This window comes from Aquila chrysaetos, chromosome 26 (genome assembly GCF_900496995.4).
Source record: "Aquila chrysaetos chrysaetos chromosome 26, bAquChr1.4, whole genome shotgun sequence".
NCBI classification, from domain to species: domain Eukaryota; kingdom Metazoa; phylum Chordata; class Aves; order Accipitriformes; family Accipitridae; genus Aquila; species Aquila chrysaetos.
In genome coordinates, this window is record NC_044029.1 from 10,101,102 (window position 1) to 10,120,421 (window position 19,320).

The 19,320-nt window shown below is 38.0% G+C and overlaps 1 protein-coding gene and 1 long non-coding RNA gene across 21 annotated transcripts in view; one reads left to right on the plus strand and one right to left on the minus strand.

The window, feature by feature from the left end:
- Window positions 1-19,320, plus strand: part of PPFIA2 (PTPRF interacting protein alpha 2) — a 344,800-nt gene extending 325,480 nt beyond the window's left edge. For 13 of the 19 annotated variants that reach the window (XM_030002986.1, XM_030002985.1, XM_030002988.1 and 10 more), the window contains 10 exons: window positions 2,485-2,685; window positions 4,738-4,800; window positions 6,266-6,295; window positions 7,946-8,121; window positions 8,973-9,070; window positions 10,884-11,059; window positions 11,154-11,222; window positions 12,193-12,352; window positions 14,065-14,157; window positions 17,863-19,320. In XM_030002986.1, the coding sequence (XP_029858846.1) occupies window positions 2,485-2,685; window positions 4,738-4,800; window positions 6,266-6,295; window positions 7,946-8,121; window positions 8,973-9,070; window positions 10,884-11,059; window positions 11,154-11,222; window positions 12,193-12,352; window positions 14,065-14,123 (1,032 nt within the window). In that variant the 3' untranslated portion in view covers window positions 14,124-14,157; window positions 17,863-19,320. The remainder of the gene's footprint in view (window positions 1-2,484; window positions 2,686-4,737; window positions 4,801-6,265; window positions 6,296-7,945; window positions 8,122-8,972; window positions 9,071-10,883; window positions 11,060-11,153; window positions 11,223-12,192; window positions 12,353-14,064; window positions 14,158-17,862) is intronic. The other 6 variants (XM_030002990.1, XM_030003002.1, XM_030002987.1 and 3 more) reach the window with 2 other exon arrangements.
- LOC115336286 lies at window positions 11,626-17,868 on the minus strand. 2 transcript variants are annotated; one of them, XR_003921683.1, is made up of 3 exons: window positions 16,301-17,868; window positions 13,326-15,310; window positions 11,626-12,375 (listed from the first exon to the last, which is right to left on the minus strand). It is a non-coding gene; the product is annotated as an uncharacterized LOC115336286 (long non-coding RNA). The 2 variants fall into 2 exon arrangements; XR_003921682.1 differs by having other exon boundaries at window positions 11,626-12,622.

Consider the following 19,320-nt stretch of genomic DNA (forward strand, 5'->3'; position numbering starts at 1 on the left):
AGTCAAAGCTGACTTGCTGGACATGTGAACATACAAAGGTCTATACATTTCTGAACACTGAGAAAAATCTGCCCTTGATGTCCTCCAGGGTGACCCAAAATTTGAAGACATTTCTAACAAGTTAAGCCCTAGTCTTTTTTTCCTTTGATTCTTAGCTCTAAAATAGGATATGCTTCCTGTATGTCTCAGAGAGGGGCTGTAAAGAGAAATTGATGTCTATGAACGTCCTGGGAAATATGATGAGAGTAGCACAGGAAAGCCCATGAGGAAGTTTATGTTGCAGTATTCAATGCAGATTGAATACTGATGATAAAAAGATATGAGGACAGAAGTACCGTATTTCTTCAGTGAGCATCAGTGCATTCAGTCAGCAGATGGACACTGTGTGCATTTCATACTCTCCTGGGGAATATATAATATGTGACCCTTCGACTAAAGAACAAAAATAATATTAAAGGAGACAAAGGCCCAAAATAAAGAAGTATATGTGATAGCAATTGTGACTTTTCCAAACTTTTCAGGACATGACTTTTCAGCCGTAGCATTTATTCTGGTCATTTGTATGTAGCACAGATGTAGATGAGATGTATTTTAAGAACTGTGGCTTTTCTTAACTAATTCTGGAAGAGTATATCAATCTTGATATCTGGGTTCTCGGCATAGAAAAATTAGTGTGCCCTCTTCTTAGAGACTGTTTTCATCTAACTGCACTTTTTGGTAGAGACAGCTGTTTGTTAAAGAACTAATTTACCTAATGAGCAGCAAACATTTGAATCTATTTCTGCAGGGTGAATAACTCCCAGTATTTACGCTTTCCTGCTTTCAAGTGCATGTATGAAAAAAATTAATGTCAAATTAAATGAGAATATTAAATACATTTTAAAGCTATGCATAGTTTCCTCATGGCCCTTTGTTTAAGTGCAGCCGGGTGTAATCTACGTAAGTTTTGTTTTCATTTTTGGACTGTCATGAAACTTTGTATTTTGTTAAAGTTAGTTGGAATTAGATCATATTTTTGAGGTTCAGACTAGCATTGGATGGAGGGCAGTGGCTCATCCCATCAGTGGGAAGGGCTTTTTGAAACATGATGCTGTCGTTCCTCAAGCTCTGTGATACATCAGGAGTCAGTACAGAAAAGCCTGACTGAGCTCTTTTGGAATCTGACATTCAAGTCTGTTTTCCCTGTGACATAACAGCGATCTAACAGCTGTCTTTTAAGTAAATGTTTCCCAGATAAGGTATAGACTCGTTAATAACCACACAGTAGTTCCCTGTACTGCAAGAAATTAAATAAAAATCCTTTCAATTGGTCTCTGCTTTCCAGATTTGTTGGTGAATTTACTGATGGCATATCTTGACTCCTTTCCGTGACCTTGTGTCCTCTTTTAGTAAGCCATTATTAAGAGAGAAAATTAAAATAATGAAATGAGCTAATTCTGATGGCCTATTCGAGATGCACCTAGCTAGGCCTGTCTCTGTTTTCCATTGCATTATCCCAAAAATCTCAGTGATTATGGCATTCGCTGCTTACATCCAGTTTTTGCTACAGCATAACGTATTTCATACTGTGACAAAAACTTCCCACGTGTATGTATCCCTGCTATGGAATTATCTCCTTTGGGAGCAAAGAGCTGTAGACGCTGACAGTCGTATTAATGAGGCAGCACAAAGTGAGAAAGCTGAGAAAACCAAGAAGAATTCTTAGTCAGTAGGTCCGAGGAAAGACTGCTAGGAGTGGCGAGTACCTCTTACAAGGAAAGACTAAGTGGTGAAGCAAGGGGCTGTTGCTGACCTCAGCTGGTAAGGCTAACATGAGGAGAGGAAAAGCATGAAGCCGCAAATACGTATCTTCTAAATGCACAGGTGATGTAGCTGTGCTCACGTTTTGCTGCAACTTCTAACCAGTATTTTTAGCTGGGATGTGATGCCATACCAGACTGTTCCCAAATTTACACTAAGCTCAGTCCTCACTAGGTCGGTTATGTGAACTGTGCTTGGTTTATTTCTACCAAGAAAATAAAAGCTGAGAAATGTAAGACTGTGCCCCATGAGTACACCATGGGGACTAAAATGGAAAAAGAGAGAAAGCCATTTTGGTCCAAAAGTGAAAAAATTAATTAATTCCTTTTAGATTGTTTTCCGTATATAAGACAAGACTATCAAATGGGCAGTAACACTGGCATGTGCCACTACTTGCTCCTTAAAGCATAGGAAAGGAGTAGGTGCTGGAGGCACAGCTCTCAAAATAATTCAAAGCATCCCTTGCTTTAAAGTTCTGGTTACAATAAAAGCCACTAAAAGAGTTCATATGAAGCCATGGCAATTTCAAAAGTTCTGAAACAATTCTGGTTAATTAAAGACTATGATATTCATACTTATTTGTGTGTATTACCATGCTGATTCAGGCTGATAGGTGCCTTGATGATTAATTTAATTTGAGAAATGAAGCAATGCTTTGGGTGAATGTGTCCTTTCTCTCAACAGCTCTGGCTAGGCATGCCAGCCTGGTACGTTGCTGCCTGCCGCGCCAACGTGAAGAGCGGAGCTATTATGTCTGCTTTGTCCGATACCGAGATCCAAAGAGAAATTGGAATCAGCAATCCTCTTCATCGCTTAAAGCTGCGATTAGCAATCCAGGAGATGGTATCACTGACAAGTCCATCAGCACCTCCAACATCCAGAACAGTGAGTCCTGTTCAGCTAACTCTTTCTTCCCCACCACCCTGCAGGAGTCTGCAGAAAGACTTCTGTAGTACGAGAGTGGCTCTGTGGTAACGCTCGCTTCCCGGTCAGCGTGAACTGTCCTATACAGACTTAGAAGGACCTGGTCATCACTTGCTTGATTGTTGATCATTGATATTTTTCCTTTAGCAGATACTCTTTTTTTTAAGTCGTGCTTTCGATTAACCTTGATGTTACCTAAATGATCGGTATTGAGCATCTTATTTGTACTTTTGCCTGTCTCTTCCTTTAAGTCATCTCTCCCAACCAAACCAGATTGTGTTTCTCTTTTTTTTGTTTCTCTTTTTTTTTTTTTTTTTTTTTTTTTTTTTTTTTTTGAGGGGGGGGGGGGGGTGGGATGGGGAGGAGCAAGGCAGGAGCGGGGAGATGTTATGTAGGAACACAGCTCCCTTGAATCTTGTTCCCATTCTCCTTTTTTGCATCTTTTCAAATGTATCTAATCTGAGTTGGCTGGCTTTCGGTTCTTCATGCTTTTAAGAGAAGCAGTGATTGGAGGTGTGAAAGGAGAGTCTGGAAGGGAGAAGTGGAGTGTGTGCATTTGGTGAGGAAGGGAGAGAGCACCACAGAAGACGGGAAGGAAGCAAGTAAAGAAGAAACACAGAGATACAAGTCTGAAAGGAAAGGGCAATATATCAAAAAGAGCAAGAAAGTAGATGAGGGGAGAGTAAGAATGTATGTGCTATAGATAAAAAGCACCTTTTAGTGGAAAATGAAGAAAACCAGGCCAAACTGATGAGGAGATAAAGAAACAAGATAACAAAAGGGGAGTTTCATGCTGAGAGGCTGATGGTGATGGCTATGAAAGAGGCAACAGAGACTGTAATAAAAAAAAAAAAAAGTCTTGATCAGATGGGAAACATGGCATAGAAGTGAAGGACAAAGACTACTACTCAAGTAGTGCAGCCCAGACTTCTAATAGTAAGATGATGATGATGATAATAATAATAGTAATAATATTTATTTTTTTTATCTCTTATCTTCATGGAATTCATGGAGAATCTTTTGGTGGAAATGAGGGGTACCAGATCCACTGAGCAGCATAAGCAACTGGGCAACAGGACTCTAATGTTCCTATTGACTGGCCTTTTATCTTCATGTCATATATGTCATAACCATGGTAATACTATGAATCATAATGGATTTCACCTAAATAAAGCAGTATAGATTCAACAGGAATTTGAATTACTAAACAACATTAATTTTGATTTTAAAAGCATAAGAGCATATTTCAAAGCATAAGAGCATTGACAGTTATGAAATGAGAAAACAGTACATTCAACTAGAAACATTGGGAATAATTCTGCCTTGTTTTTTTTTATTTCTTCCTGAGTAATTGGCAGCACAAAGCTGCCCTGCCTTGCAATGTGCATTTCCAAGTCCCAAGTCTTTCTGCCTCCCCTCTTTCTCAGGAAAGGAGTGAATTTACTTCAGCTCTCAAGAAAACACAGCAGACTTCCACACCCCCTCCCTGCCTCATCTCATTGTCCTAGTAATAATCTGACTGAAAACAATAGGATGAGGAAAAATAGTTTTACAAGGGAATTCTCTTGACATTTTTGATTTACAGACATGCAGCGGAAGTAATCATTATTTAGATTACAGTATGAGCATGTGATGTGTGCAGAATATTTAGGCTGGAAAATCTTTGAGAACTGAAGCTTACCTCCAGACAGCTATGAGCTAAAGGTTGTATTTGCCACTTGTGTGTGAAATGCAGCTTTAATTATTCTTCTTTCCTTTGTGACGGTGGTCTGCCAGATTTCATCCATCAGTTCTAGTTGAAACACCCCATCAAGTCTGTTCAGAATCCTCTAATTGAAAGATACAAACCAAGTTGTCTGAAGTTGTCTCTAGTTGCAGCTCGGTAGAGGCAAGGACGTGGTTGTGCTGATGGTGATGCTATACGCTGTTAACTTACAGTGGTGCTGCCTTTCTTCTTTACCACTGCTTACCTAATGTGGATCCCACCTGCCTTCCTGCGGGCCTTGTCCATAGCCCTCAGGCAATGTTTGGGTGACCCATGAAGAAATGGAAAATCTTGCTGCTCCAGCTAAGACGGTTAGTCTTTCCACTTCCATTTAAAATGGTTTCAGTGCTTGAAAGAGAACTAGGATGTATCTCGTCTCCTTTAACACAGATGCCATATCTTCTGTAGGATGCTTCCCAAGCATGCCAGTAGAAGGTTGCAGGGAGAGTCGTGAAATTGAATCTAAAGAACAGTTACATCCTTTCTCAGCAAAAGAAATTACAAAGTGTATTGCAGTCACAAAAATTGTGTGAACCTAAAACCAGTATTGGAGTTTTACAGTACATAATAGTTTCACTGCCAGTGTGAAACCTCATTTAATGAAATGAAATTGTCGCGGTTACAGGTGCAGCATTTCCCCTGTACTCTACTCCCTAAGAAGTACCTCTTCTAAATATAGTTTTATATTTGCTGAAAACAGAAGGAACTAAGAAAAGGCTTGAGAACGGTGCCTTACACAACTCAGTGTTTTCATTAATGCTGAGTCTTTCATGTCCATACTTGTGGATTCATGCTCTTTGATTTAGGGTGCATGGAGTGTGTCATTTAGTTATTGATTTTTGTCAAACCTCTCCCTGCTTTGGGGGGACATAAATAAATATTAATAGATTTTATTCCATAGTTCTGACTTTTTTCTTTTACTTGGAACATATGTTATTTTAGGTTTTGTTTTTAGCATTACATTATAACAACTCCATAACAGTGCTTATAAAACGTAATACAATCCTATAGTGATATGTCTGAAAAACCTGTCTTCAGATTAGAAAATGTTATAGTCAGCCCAGTCCATAAATGGTGGGGGAGGTACTGAAGCTAAATTTTGATGCAATAAAGACTTATTTCTTAGAAATTTATGCTTGCTATACTATTTTAAGTTTTCTCATGAACATTCATGAAGCAGATTTTCATCAATAATTTTTTTTTTTACAGCTGAGCTCATTTTCAATTTTATTATGTTGGTAAAGATAAATACAAATATAATAACACTCAACTAACCAGAAGTAGAGTTGATCCTGTTTAACTGGCCAGCCAGAAAAATATAGTTTTGCCATTAAAAATGTTATATAAAAAGCTCCTTTACAATACATTCACAGGAAGACACCTTTTTGTTGTGAATGTTGCAAAATCTAACTAGAAACAAAAAATGGCATCTCTAATGCCCAATTTTGTAAGTAAATGGTTGTGTTTTGATTGTGAAACCCTAATAAGTGTTTAAGATAATGCTGTAAAGGTTCACCAAACTATAACGATTTTATATCTTGAAAACTTAGCTAGATTTGCCCGGCTAAGATTTTATGGTTTGGGTCTTGTAAACTACCTTAAAGGGTAGTTTAGCCCAGAGCATTGCCGCTGACTGGAGTTATTTTATCGGCACATTTTACATGTATGTCTTCATTGGTTCTAAGATTAACGTACACGTGAAACCCACATCTTTTTATAACTCTTTTTTATTGTCTTTTTACCTGCTTTACTAATTGCTTCCTGCTGATAACACAGAAGGAGTCTGAAGAAGGCAGCTGGGCTCAGGTATGACCCTTTCACGTGATTTTTTTTGAACGGAAAGCTAATAATAATGTAATTAACAGTGTATCAATATGCATAGAGCAGTATAGTATTGTGGCAGTATCTCGACTGAATTATGATTTACACATTTTAGAGTTCTTCTAATACAAAGAAAATATTCTCTGGACAGGTTTCCTAGGAAAAGCACAAAGAGGTACATATGCTGTAAATATTTTTCTTAAAAGAATCAACTACATTCCAGAGACATCTTCTACCTCCCAGCCAAATCTAGAAAAAGTATTTTTGAGAACAGGCTAATTAAATATGCCAAGAGTTTGAGATCTAACATTTCTAAAATTACACCAGATTTTTTTTAGAACAATTGTATAAATCACACCCAAGTATCAGTCTACAAATAGTCTTGTATAATTAGGAACAAAATTTTTCACTTTAGTTAGACTAACAGTTACTTATATTTTTCAGCTTCTTTCTCTAATATATGCACACTCTTACACAATCTTACTGTCTTTATTTATGGCATGGCTTTTCTCTTCAAAATCTCAGGAATGAGAGATGAGGGGACTATATTTTCCCCCATAGAAAATATATCCAGCTCACTGGGTTATCCTTTTGTCTATGACAGAAGACATTAAAAACAAAACCAAAAAGATAATTAGGCTTGAAAGCGATGTTCAAAGCTGAGCACGATCCTATTGAAGAGGTGTTAATTTTTTTATTTATGAGTTCTCTTTTCTGTTAAGTTTTAGTAGTACAAAATAATTGCCAATAGTGAGATGTAAAATCTATTTTGCATCTTAATTGTGCAACCCACATAAAAATAGCTCAACAGGCGTATGTTTTTTTCATATACTTTCTTCCTCACCCTATTGAAATTTCAGCTGAACAATGAAGTCGCTTAATGCCTGAATGCTAGCTTCTAGGAGGAATCCGGTTTGCTTGTATCTTAAAGAATCAATTTATTGAGCTCTGCATATGATGCACTTAGGTTTAAGCTGTTCACAGCTGAAAATATCTCATTAATAGAATGTATTTGGTCACCTGCTCTGACTGATGGTGAAGACTGATGGGGAAGGTAAGCTTGGTTAACAAACAACTGAAATGAACTTTTAGTCCCCAAAGGACTACAGGTGTGTAACCATGAAGTGTCATTAGCTCCTATTTAGGAAATCCTAGCCCCCACTAAACAATGACACAAACTTCAGTGGATTCCCTGGGGCCACGTTGTATTACCAAGTTCAATGTAGGAATTGCCTAGCATAAATATTCTAGAAGGTCAACTGAAAGCAAGTAAGATTATGAAGCAAACACATTTTGATTGTGTAATAAGTTTGCTTGCATTTAAAAGTCAAAATTGAAACTACTATTTCTTATTACAAAAAAATTGCTTAAAATTTACAAAGATAGAAAACAAGACACACCAGGCAAAACTGCTATCGGTAACAAATATCTCACGGTGGCTTCCACATCCAAGGCCAAAACGATGTAAAAATGAAGCGTTGGGGGTTTTTTTAGACAGGATTTCTAAGCTAGGAAGTCTCGCTAGAAACGAGCAGAGCAGATAGATGGATAGATATTCTGTCTTCAGTCTGTGGTGCAACCTGGAAGAAACTCAAGAATTTATTCGCCCTCTCCTTTTTTTTTTTTTCCCTGCAGACCCTGGCTTATGGCGATATGAACCACGAATGGATAGGTAACGAATGGCTCCCCAGTCTGGGTTTACCTCAGTACCGAAGTTATTTTATGGAATGCCTGGTAGATGCGAGGATGTTAGATCACCTGACAAAGAAAGATCTGCGTGTGCACTTAAAAATGGTGGATAGCTTTCATCGGTATGTTGGTATAAAGACTATACCTATAAAGACACACATAGTCTGATGTAGTGTTCAGTGCTGCACAGAATAAAAACTTACTTTCTGTTGTTCTGGTAGAAAACCACACAGAAAAGTGAATGCTGAGTGTCAGAAATCTGAATTGAGAGAGATTCCTTTAGTAATAGCAACCGCATTGCAATTATGTGTCTCAAAACTAAGATATTGGTACAGAGAAATTTCATAATGAGTGGGGAACCATTAATACATAAATAAAACCTTGACACTACAGAAACAGTCATAATTTATTAAGTGGTTTAAAGTATCAGAAAGCGGCAGACTAAGATTTGAAGCCGTGAGATCTCATAATAATGAAAAGCTATTGTGTGTAGCACATAAAAGCTGTTAACAGTACAAGCAAATTGACAGTTGTTCGCGTTATCTAGGGATATAGCCAGGAAGCTAAATTGGAAATATGGAAATAAAGGCATTTAGACTTTAGGGAGAATGATGTTTATGTGACGGGAAAGGGATTTTTTTTTTTTAATGTACTGTCTGTCACTTTTTTGAGGCCTGATTTGACAAAACATTTCACGGCTCGCAAGGGCTGACCTTTTCTGAATGTGATTTTTAATGTTTTGCGTTTCTTATGGTAGAACACTTATTCAAACATACTCATTTTGGTTTTGTCCATTTCATTTTTGAAATCTGTGGAGTTTTTTTAATGGTTTTGCTCTGCCCTCTGTCCTCAAGATTTGCTACATGGGCACCATGAAACACCTCATGTGACATGCAGGAAATACATCCTACATATGTTCCCATCTTCAAAATTATCTTTATTAACTCTGTAAATGTTTCTTTTTAAATAACAGAACAAGCTTGCAATATGGAATCATGTGTTTAAAGAGATTGAATTATGATAGAAAAGAACTGGAAAAGCGAAGAGAAATGAGTCAGCATGAAATAAAAGGTGATAGTTCCTGGGAATGAATACTGGGAATGTTTCTTCTTTTGAAGCTTTGACACTATTAACCCCTTGTCATGCCATTTTAGCAAAGCATTTAAGCATGTGCTTTAAGTAAAACTAACCTAAGTCCATCTGTCTTCAGAACAGAAAATATCTCCTTATATTAGGCACAGTTAAGTACTTTGCTAAATTGGGGCTGCAATTCTGAATGGTGGTTTGATACATACATTTTGCTAAATTGGATTTTGGGGACAGAGCTTATCGTTGCCTCTTTCAGTTTTAGAAGCAGGCGGCCAAATAGCCTGCAGCTCAGTGGGATGTGCTGGGGGCATTGCTGGGAAACGGCAGCACTCAGGACCCTAACGCTGTGCTCCTGCTTTTGAAAAACTTTGCCTTTGATTTCTTGCTTCAAATTATGTACCATAGAAAATGTTGCTTGGAGAGGTGGCCGCTGAGGCAGCTGGTTGGTATATAAGAATAGTTCCTAACAGAACTGGCCTTATGAGAAGATTTAACATCTGATTTTAAAGTATTTTTCTGTGTGAAGCTCTCTAGAGCAGTTGCAGGCTCGCTGCGCGGTTCCTTTTATATGTAACAATTAGTGGTGTTGGTTATTTTTTCCATTACCAGAAGTGAATCCTTTGATTCCTTTAAGCATTTCCAGCTCTAGCAAATACAGCAGTTAACACTTCTCAAGCACAATGCTGACTGGAAGAGCTAAAGAAAAAAAGGGAATTATGAAGGGGGAATGGCTACAGTGAAAGCGTGCATTTGCTCAAGGCAGATGGTGGCCAGCACTAAGGCGAAGCCTTTGCCTTGGATGTGGAGGCATCGGCGTCAGTCAGCCTGAGAGGGTATAGCTGGAGACTGACGTGGGGGAATTGGGCATCGGTCCCAAATTTGGGTGTTGCTTCAAGGCTAGTCACTGCTAGGACAAGGGTGATAACCCCCAGCCTCCTTCACCCAGCGCTGCCCCGGTCGCGGATGGGTCAGTTAGACACGGTCCCAGGTGGGATGCGGTCTCAGCGATCCCTGGCTGCCACGCTGTGTTTCAGCTGATCCCGACCCCAAGGTCTGGGATGCTCTTGGTCGGGCGATGAAGAACGCCTGCTCCCACGACAGCTACGTTAGGGGGACTCCTAAGGGTTCAGGAAAAAGCCTCATCGCTCAGTAACACAAAACTCAGTATTATGTTCCCTACTCACAAGTATAAAGATCAGTATAAGTAACTGTCTTTTAATCTTACAGGCAGGGTAGAATACTTCTTGTTATAATAGCCAAATCCTCAGAAATGGTTTCCTAGCTTGTTTTGCTGCCTCAGCTTTATAATTGGCATGGACCTTAACAGCTCAACCAGCTTTCCGAACAAAAATAGGTTTAGGCTCTAAAATTGTGAACTCATCATTTGCTTTATGGCATGTTATGAAATGGTGACCCGAGTCTCAAAATGTTTAATACAAAACTTTCAAGTGAAGCCTTGAGGAACGGATATTTCTCCTGTGCTCTTGCACTGTTAAACTGTAAAATCTTGGCTAAGAATTGAAAAGGCTATCTACAGGAGGTGGGAGGAATTGCATTCTGGAGATGCCCTCTGGAGGCACCTTTCTCATTTGGACTAAACATTTAACTTGAAGGTAGCTAAAAATCACACAGGATTTTGGAGATATTAAAGCTCTATGAATAGTTTGCTGGCATTCCTCATTTAAGAAGTAAAGCAGTATGACATCCACAGTGCATGCAGAACTACATGCATGCACCTGTAGAGTTTGGAAGTTGTCAGGTATCAGGAGACTGAACTGGTGTTATGTCCTTACAGATGTGCTGGTATGGAGCAATGATCGAGTCATACGCTGGATACAAGCTATCGGCCTCCGGGAATATGCAAATAATATTCTAGAAAGCGGTGTACATGGTTCACTTATAGCGCTGGATGAAAACTTTGATTACAGCAGTTTAGCTTTATTATTACAGATTCCAACACAAAACACCCAGGCAAGTTTGCGCATGCTACTTCTGGTTAATCTGTACGCATTATTGCCTTTGATTCATCTTCAACCATTTTAATTTTTTACTTTGGTATCCCTAGGCACGGCAGATCCTTGAGAGAGAATACAACAACCTTTTAGCACTAGGAACTGAAAGACGACTTGAGGAAGTAATTAATTTTATTTTCAGTATTTATAAAGTATCACAGTATAATATAAAAATTAAATTGAATGCAGGAAGACATGTTAATTTGCACACTGTTAAAAAGAGTCAGTTACAGCTTTAAAAAAAAATTAGGAAATGCCAGTCAAGGTTTTTAAAGTAACCTCAGTATGACTACATATTCATATCATTTTGGATGCTAAATTTGGCAGTGCACTCTTACTTTAAAGACAAACATTTTCCATAGAGGAAACATGCAGAAAGGAGTAGAATTTTCACTGGCCAGAGCAAGTGGTGGTGGGGTGGATGCCTGTGCAACCTGTTCTTTAGGACACTTACACCCTTTCTTTAAAAATAAAGAAGGAAGAAAAGTGGATTTTTTGGTGGGTTTGGTTTTTGGTTTTTTTTTGGTTCTTCAAAGTTAATCTGTATGTAATAGAGTGGGATTTGGGGCAGTTATCTAGGATAGAGAATCTCACATCCACCTATGGAAAATATTCATCTTAAGGTAAGAGTCCAGTGCAAAAATGTTCAAGGCTTGAATTTCTGCATGTGAGGAGGAATAAAATTTTTAAGGACTTGCTGAAAATGTGAGATACCTATGAATTCTGGGCATGCACATGAATGTTTAATTCTTTTTTAGCACTTTATGTAAGCCTCCTAATGCAGTAACAAACCACTTTCTGTTACTATGTTTGGAAGAGAGCTGACTTTTAAGAAAGTTCTCTTTCAGTTGATACTAAAACCCTCTACTATATGGAGCCAGAGGTTTAAGAAGAGTTTTCCACCCTAGCATTTAATATTTCTAAAGCATTTACTTTTACAAGAGTGTCTCAAACGCATTGCAGCTACTGGATGCAGTGCAACAGAGCAGGGTAGGTGTAGAACACATTTGACACTGGGAGAGGCAGCAGACAGCAGGATAATTAATCAAAAAAATTCACTTTGCTTTATCAAGTACAACTCTGTGTTGACAGAGCGATGACAAGAACTTCAGACGCGGCCCCTCCTGGCGACGACAGTTTCCTCCGCGCGAGGTTCATGGGATCAGCATGATGCCGGGCTCGTCGGAAACGCTGCCGGCTGGGTTCAGATTAACCACAACATCAGGGCAGTCACGGAAGATGGCGACTGATGGTATGCAGTCATTTCTGCACTTACTGTTGAAAAGCAAGCGGCTTACTCCAGCATGCTAAATTGACTTTCTGTGCATGTCTGTCTTGCACCAGGATGGCTGTGTTCACATAACTAGGATGAACATAGTCTGGGAGAGTTGAATTAATTGGGGAATGGACAAGCACTGACTTGGCATGCTGTTGATTTTTTTCAGGTTTGCTTCAGAGTGTCAGTGTTTATATATATATATATATAAAAAAAAAAAAAAAAGGCCACCTAGCCATCCTAGATCTGCAAAGGAAACATTAGAAATAGAGGAATTAATTTACTGACTTTCAACTAAGATTGCATATAATATCTAAGCAAATTTTTCAGCTCATTAGTCTCTCCAGCAGGTGGAATGTATTTTAGAGAATGAACTTAGAAAGGGCTATCACCTTTATTTTCCTATTTGCCTTTCAAACTAACTAGCTTAGCCTTGACCATCAAATAATTCAAGTTGCTAGTAATTAATAACAATCAGATGGGTAGTGTAGTTAGCAAATACTGAACTTCAGGTACTAACTGAGTTACTGTATACTAGTCTTCATTTTCTCTGGAAAAATTTTAATTTCCAAAAGATACACTAACTCAGCAATGATTGGAAAAGTAACAAGCAGATCATAATTAAAAAATAAGTCAAATTTAAAAATCATTGTAAGAGGGCAGGCAGAAGGGACAAATCCCATTGCAGCTACTCTGTCAGGTTTATGGATGATAAAGCCAAGTATATCTGCCTGAAGTTCTGAGAAGTACCAGTACACAGATTGGCCCATTTAAAAATACTGCTGTTCATTTCCTCATGAGAGAATTTAGGTCTATGAATATACTTGTCTCAAAGTAATTTAATACACTGCTTGTAGTGATTACATTTTGTAACTCTTGAATAAACTTGGTATGACAATATTGCCATCTAAATTCCATTACAGCCATCTAAATTCCATTAGTTTCTCACCTTTAAAAACAAGACTTCATAGTTGCAGTCACAGATGGAATAATTTACTGGTTGCATCACTGAATTCCATTGACTCCACTGCTCATGTGCACGCTTTGCTTTTAATCCTGTACTTCTTAGCAATGATGAAGCTGAAAGACAAGAATCCATTCCAAGGCAAATTCCATGTACAAATAAAGGTACTAGCTCCCTAGGCACTTCCATGGCCCACATTACTGTAGTAGCCAAGAACCTTACAAACATTCATGGATTTCATCTTCTAGCCATGCTATGATGTAGAAGATATTATTGCCATTTTACAGATGGGGAACTAAGGCACTAGGGAGATTTAGTGATTTACTTGAGGTCTTCCAGACAGTTTATTATTGAGCTGGGTACTGAACTCAGTAGACTTAAAGGTAGGTAGCTTTGAAGACCAATGTCTTCATCCAGGATTTGGTTTCCTATCTCCCAGTGCTAAGAACACTATAGTATTTAAACAGCATGATAGGTACAGTATTAGGACTTCCAACAAAATAAAGACAAAATTGACTTTTAAACTGTAGTCACTTAAGACAGATTTCAATAGTACACCAGATATGAAGAAACTCTCAGTTCTGAACTAGACCATGCCCTGATCATGTCACAGAAAGCCACAGAGCAATTTAAGAGCCACCCTTCCAGTGGGAAACAGACTGATTTATTTTCTTCCTGATTCTAAAGAGGTTCTGGTTTGTTTCTTTTTTTTTGCAATTTGCAGTTGCTTCATCACGACTGCAGAGGTTAGACAGCTCAACAGTTCGCACATACTCATGCTGACAAGGCCTAGCAAAGAAGCCAGCACTGAATTGTTGTGAGTATTCATAAGGGGCCATCATGAAAGCTCCTTATAAAACTGTACACTACACCCAATATTCCTTGGCATTATTCAAGCAAGAGCCAGCATGGCACAGAGGATCTAACTCAGACTCACTAGGGTGGTCATTTGATCATGACAACAGTCTCAAGCTCAGTCTAAGAGAGGCTATGCTATTCTTTTCCCCTTCTCAAACAGCAGATTCTTTCTGCTGAAACCACTTTAGCAGACAAGACAAAAGTTTTCAGAGAACTCTGTTCAGATGATAGCTCACCAACCACAACATATTTTGTACGCTCTCAAACTTAAAGGTAGAGCTGGGGAGACAGCAGTAGGCACAGGGCCTGAATTTACTTTGAGAACTTGAAGGAGTTCTACCAGGAGCTAAGGAGAAGGGGTGGGGGCAAAGCTAGTAAAGCAGAAGAGATTTACTTTTCTTTTTTTTAATGAGAGATATGGCTCAATTTAGAACATCAGGTAGCTGCACAAAGCTAGAACAAAACTTCCCCTATACAGAAAATCTTCCAAAGTTATCTATTACAGAAATTCTTGCACTTCTCAAATCATTCAGAATTGACTAGTGACAAAGAAAGGATATTCTGAGCTGAATGCAACTTTGGATCAGATTTAGTACTGGAATTTATGTTACATTTCTCACCACTTATCTTTTGAATATGGCTATGAATCTCACAAATGCACTCTTCCAGAGTTCTGAGGAAATACAATTTTCTGCTACATCACAAGTTTTGCAAAATACTAACATGATGAGCGCTTTCATCAATATGGCACCATTTCATGCTAATATTTTCTCAGTAAAACAGTTTTGTTTTCCATTTAGTTACTCAGGGGATTGTAGGGGAGCTGGAAAGAATATTTGGATAGCACCAAAACCTCACCAGGTATTAAACATGCTTTGGTAGCTGTTACATATTATAGGCAAGATATGCCAGGATCTGCAAGAAAGTCCTTTTTTTAGACTCCCAAGACTAGGAGAGGCTTGGGGCCATCGAGATTTTACTAATTCTGGGCAGGTTCAAAACGTGTTTAGGAACAGCAAATGTTACCAGTGGAAAATATAGATTGCTCAGGATCCTACTGATGATATAAGCATTACTTCACAGATCTTCAGGAGACTGCAAGAGTATAAAATCTGAAAAATAAGCACAGGAGATTTTATTTTTTTTAAATAGGTATGTTTAGCAGCTGGTCCTACAAAGATGATGATGAAGAAGCACATGAACTATATAAATCTTTTAATGTGTACATATTTATAGATTAGAACTTGGTGTTATGTCAGTGAAACCAATGACAGTACTCTCAGTGGGTTCAGTAGGGGTAGAAACTGATAGCAGAGATGTGTATCTTTTCTCCTATATGCTTCAGAATTGCACTGCTGAAAGCAATAAAGTATGACCAAAAATTAAGTTCAAACACCAAGCTATCTATTAGGCCAATAGTAATAGGCCAGGCACATGAGGTGATATTTTCCAATAGGTTTGAAGAGTGCAGCAAGGGCAGAAATTGAAAATTGGTATGTTAACAAAAATTAACTTAAGATTATCCAAGCTGTTTATTCCCACTGTATTCAAAAACGGTCTAAAGAGTAGCAATCCACAAACAGAAGTAAAGTAGCAAACTTTGCTGGCACTATATATATATGGGAGTTATGCATTTTGAGCAAAAAGATGTTTATACAAAGTTGTACGAGCTGTAGAAGTTAACTTCCATTTCTACAGGAGTTAGTAGTAGTGTTTCAAGTATCAGTGATATGTATCACATTGGTACTTGCTGCTTGTCCACTATTCTGCCAATTACATTCTAATCTTAAGTGCTTGAGAGCTCTATAAGAATATCAAATTTACATCTAAATTGCAAAGGCTAATAAATGAGGAAGACTGACACTAAAATACTACTATTTCTTTTCACTCACCATATACTCCTTTTAAAGAAGCAACAAGATGGTGTGAACTACAACATTAGTATATGCGCTGTTTGTAAGTGCAACTTCAAAATGTCATGCAGGTTAGAAACCAAAGAGCAAGTTAAAATAATTTTGGATTTCAGTAAATTACATTAAAAAATATGCAGGTAAAAGATTTCCTTCATTATTATATCAAACTTGAAAACTTAAACAAATTACCTGAATCTCAAGGATGAATGCATAAACAAAAACTGCTCCTATGGGGGATGTGAAGTTGGCTGAAGGGCAACAGAAGAGTTTTGTGATCACAGTTCCTGAGTAACAGTTTCTTCATGATGCCTCCTGAAATTTTCCAGATCCAGGTCAGACTGAGACCCAGGCTTGTAACACCTTGCCTAGAATACATCAGTAGCTGTGTTACTCTGGTGACTAAATTATCTGCATGCATAGAATCAGGGACTGATTCTAACTAAGAAGCAGAGGGGATGGATAGCTGGATGAGCTATCACACAATAGCAATATAAGAGAATTTTTAATATAGTAAAGGGGAATATGCATATGAAGAGCAGACTGAAAAGAGAGCTGCAAACAGGTTGCACGTGGAACAAATGAGATGATGGCCTGTGATCACAGCAGGCTGCAGATTCTTGCGTTCTGCTACTCACCTTTCTTACAGAGAATGTCAGCACCTCGTATTTCAAAATAGTTTATGCCAACAATACCAACTGGGTGCAACCTTACAGTGTCTTACAGTGTTTCTTCACAACAGCTGGGTTCAATTCATATGCTTTCAAGTTGCATTTCAGGCATTTTTTTAAACATTTGTTGAAACCACCCTGACAAGCTGCCAGAAGCCATGAACTGACCTTCTCAGAACAGTTACATGAGCATACTCTGCGCAGCCCAGCGCGCAGCACTCTCAAGATCAGAAATTTAAGAACACTTAACACTGCTGGTGTCTGGCCATTTAATCTTGCAAAGAAGGTTACCGTAGAGCACATGGGACAGGTCAAGCCTTCTGCTGTGGTGTAGGTTGCCCAGTTGAGCCTCTGCAATGCCATTACACAGCCAGTGGACTGGGCAGTCACACTGTCTAAGCTTTCCCAACGCCTTCTCTTATGAAGTACTTGTCACCACCAAGTCAGAAGTCAGCCAGGACAGTTTTGTTGCCACAGGCTGGGGCAATAGAACACACTAGTTTCACTTTTATCCTAATGAAATGTCAAAGGGGATTTGGCAAAATCAGCAATGCACTTTATCAATGAGGGATTCCAAAGAGGATTTGTAGAGACAGATGGAGAAGAGTTCCAAAAAGATGTGAATAATCTGGAAACAGCTGGTCCATAGCAAAGGAATTGTCAGGGTGAAGGCGGCAAATGCTGTCATGCTGCAGTGAACAAGACTCACAGGGTACATCAACAAAGTCTATAACACTTAAAATGTGTGTTCAGCCTTGTGCCACACAGGCAAAGGTCTCCAGATGCAGGAAACTAACGCCAGTGCTGAATCAAAACAGCAAGAAAACAACTGTAAAATGAACATAAGCAGGAGTCTGTTTTGATCTAGGACAAAAATCAGTATACATTAGTAAAAGATTAAAATGCATTATTAATAGATTTATGTTGCAGATCTAAAATTAAACAACAAATGCATGTCTCGTGTTTTAGTAAAACATGCACTAGCTTACTTAGTGCTATAATATTTTCTGGTGTCATTGCATCCTACACCAAATTAGAATCAAAGCATCTCGCTAATTAATGTTTGTTTGTTTTCTCCCTTAGATGTCATCTCTTTCTTCTACTTTACCTGAAGTGCACTACCACTACTTAGGAAAAAGAGCATTAAAACTCTCTGCAAGAACAGGGTAATAGGGAAGAGAACACATAAGGTTTATCAGACAAACAGATATGATGTTCCTTTCATGTATTGGTTAGTTTAAAAACAAGAATAAAAAAAATACCTAAATTACTATTAAAAAAAAAAAAAGAAAAACAAAACAACCTCCCCCTTTCCTCTCAGCATCTCTGTCATCAGAAATTTGGCAGTAGTGCACATCCAAAGCTTTTATCAAATGAAGCCACTCATTTTTACATTGTTCCATCTGTTTTATTGTAAAATACTAGACATTTACGTATTTACTGTGTATGTATTTCTTTTAAAATGTGTAAGTCTTATGTAAATGGATATAAATATGATTTTTTAAAAATAAAATCTATGGTACATGGGGTCTCAGTGCAAACATTTGACAATACAGTGTCAATAATACTGTTTGTATCTTTCCATTCCACCATTTTTACAGTTTTTGGATTGTAACAGTCAAATGAATATGTTTAGCAGAGTTAGAAGCTTCAACATGTTCCTACTGAGAAAATCTGTCAATATTTAAAGCTGAACACCTGCCTCTGATGATGTATAATAGAATGACATAACCTGGAACTGGAGCCAAAATGGACCTCTAAAGACAAAATGGAAATGTTAGATATCTATAGAGAAGCACCATAATGGCTCACCTCTTAAAAACAAACAAATAAACCCAGAAGAACTGTTTACAAAAAAAAAAAAAAAAAGCAATTTAATAAAACATGATTTATACAAAAAACCAAAAACTTTCTTCTATGTTACCTGCGGACCAAGACGAATCTTGCTTTACCAAGAGCCACCTTTTCGTTCCAGGATCTTCAGACACCAGCCAGCATTGGAAAATTAAATCTAATATTTGCATAGAATCAGATTCTTGTTTCCAGATATAGTCAACAAAGAAAAAGAAAGAAAAGAGAAGCCAAACCCCACCATTTCTTCATAATAACAGGGCATTAGACAGGCTCCTGTCTAACGTTATGCTTTTAGCCAAGATGGCCTTGCTGAGACTTCACAGAAGTCAGTTTTATCAGAGGAAATAACTGAAAGACAGAGTGATTAATATATAGTGTATAAAAGTTTAGAAGAGCAACTATTACCTGCTGTGGCTTTATTTGGTGGTGTTATTGTTGTTTATTCTTTGTTTAAATGGGAAGTTTCAAAGTAAGACCTACTTAATAGTCATTTACCTATTTGCTATTTTTCTGCTGCTTGATCTTAGCTCAAGACCTGTCTTTTAGTTATTTCTTTTAGCAGTTTGATCTGCAATGTTTGCACGTACATAAACATTTGTTTTGTCTATTTTCATTTGGCAAATTTCAGTCAATCAGATGGTGAAAGATTTTTCTCCCCCAATGTCAATAAAAAAGAATTCAGTGCTA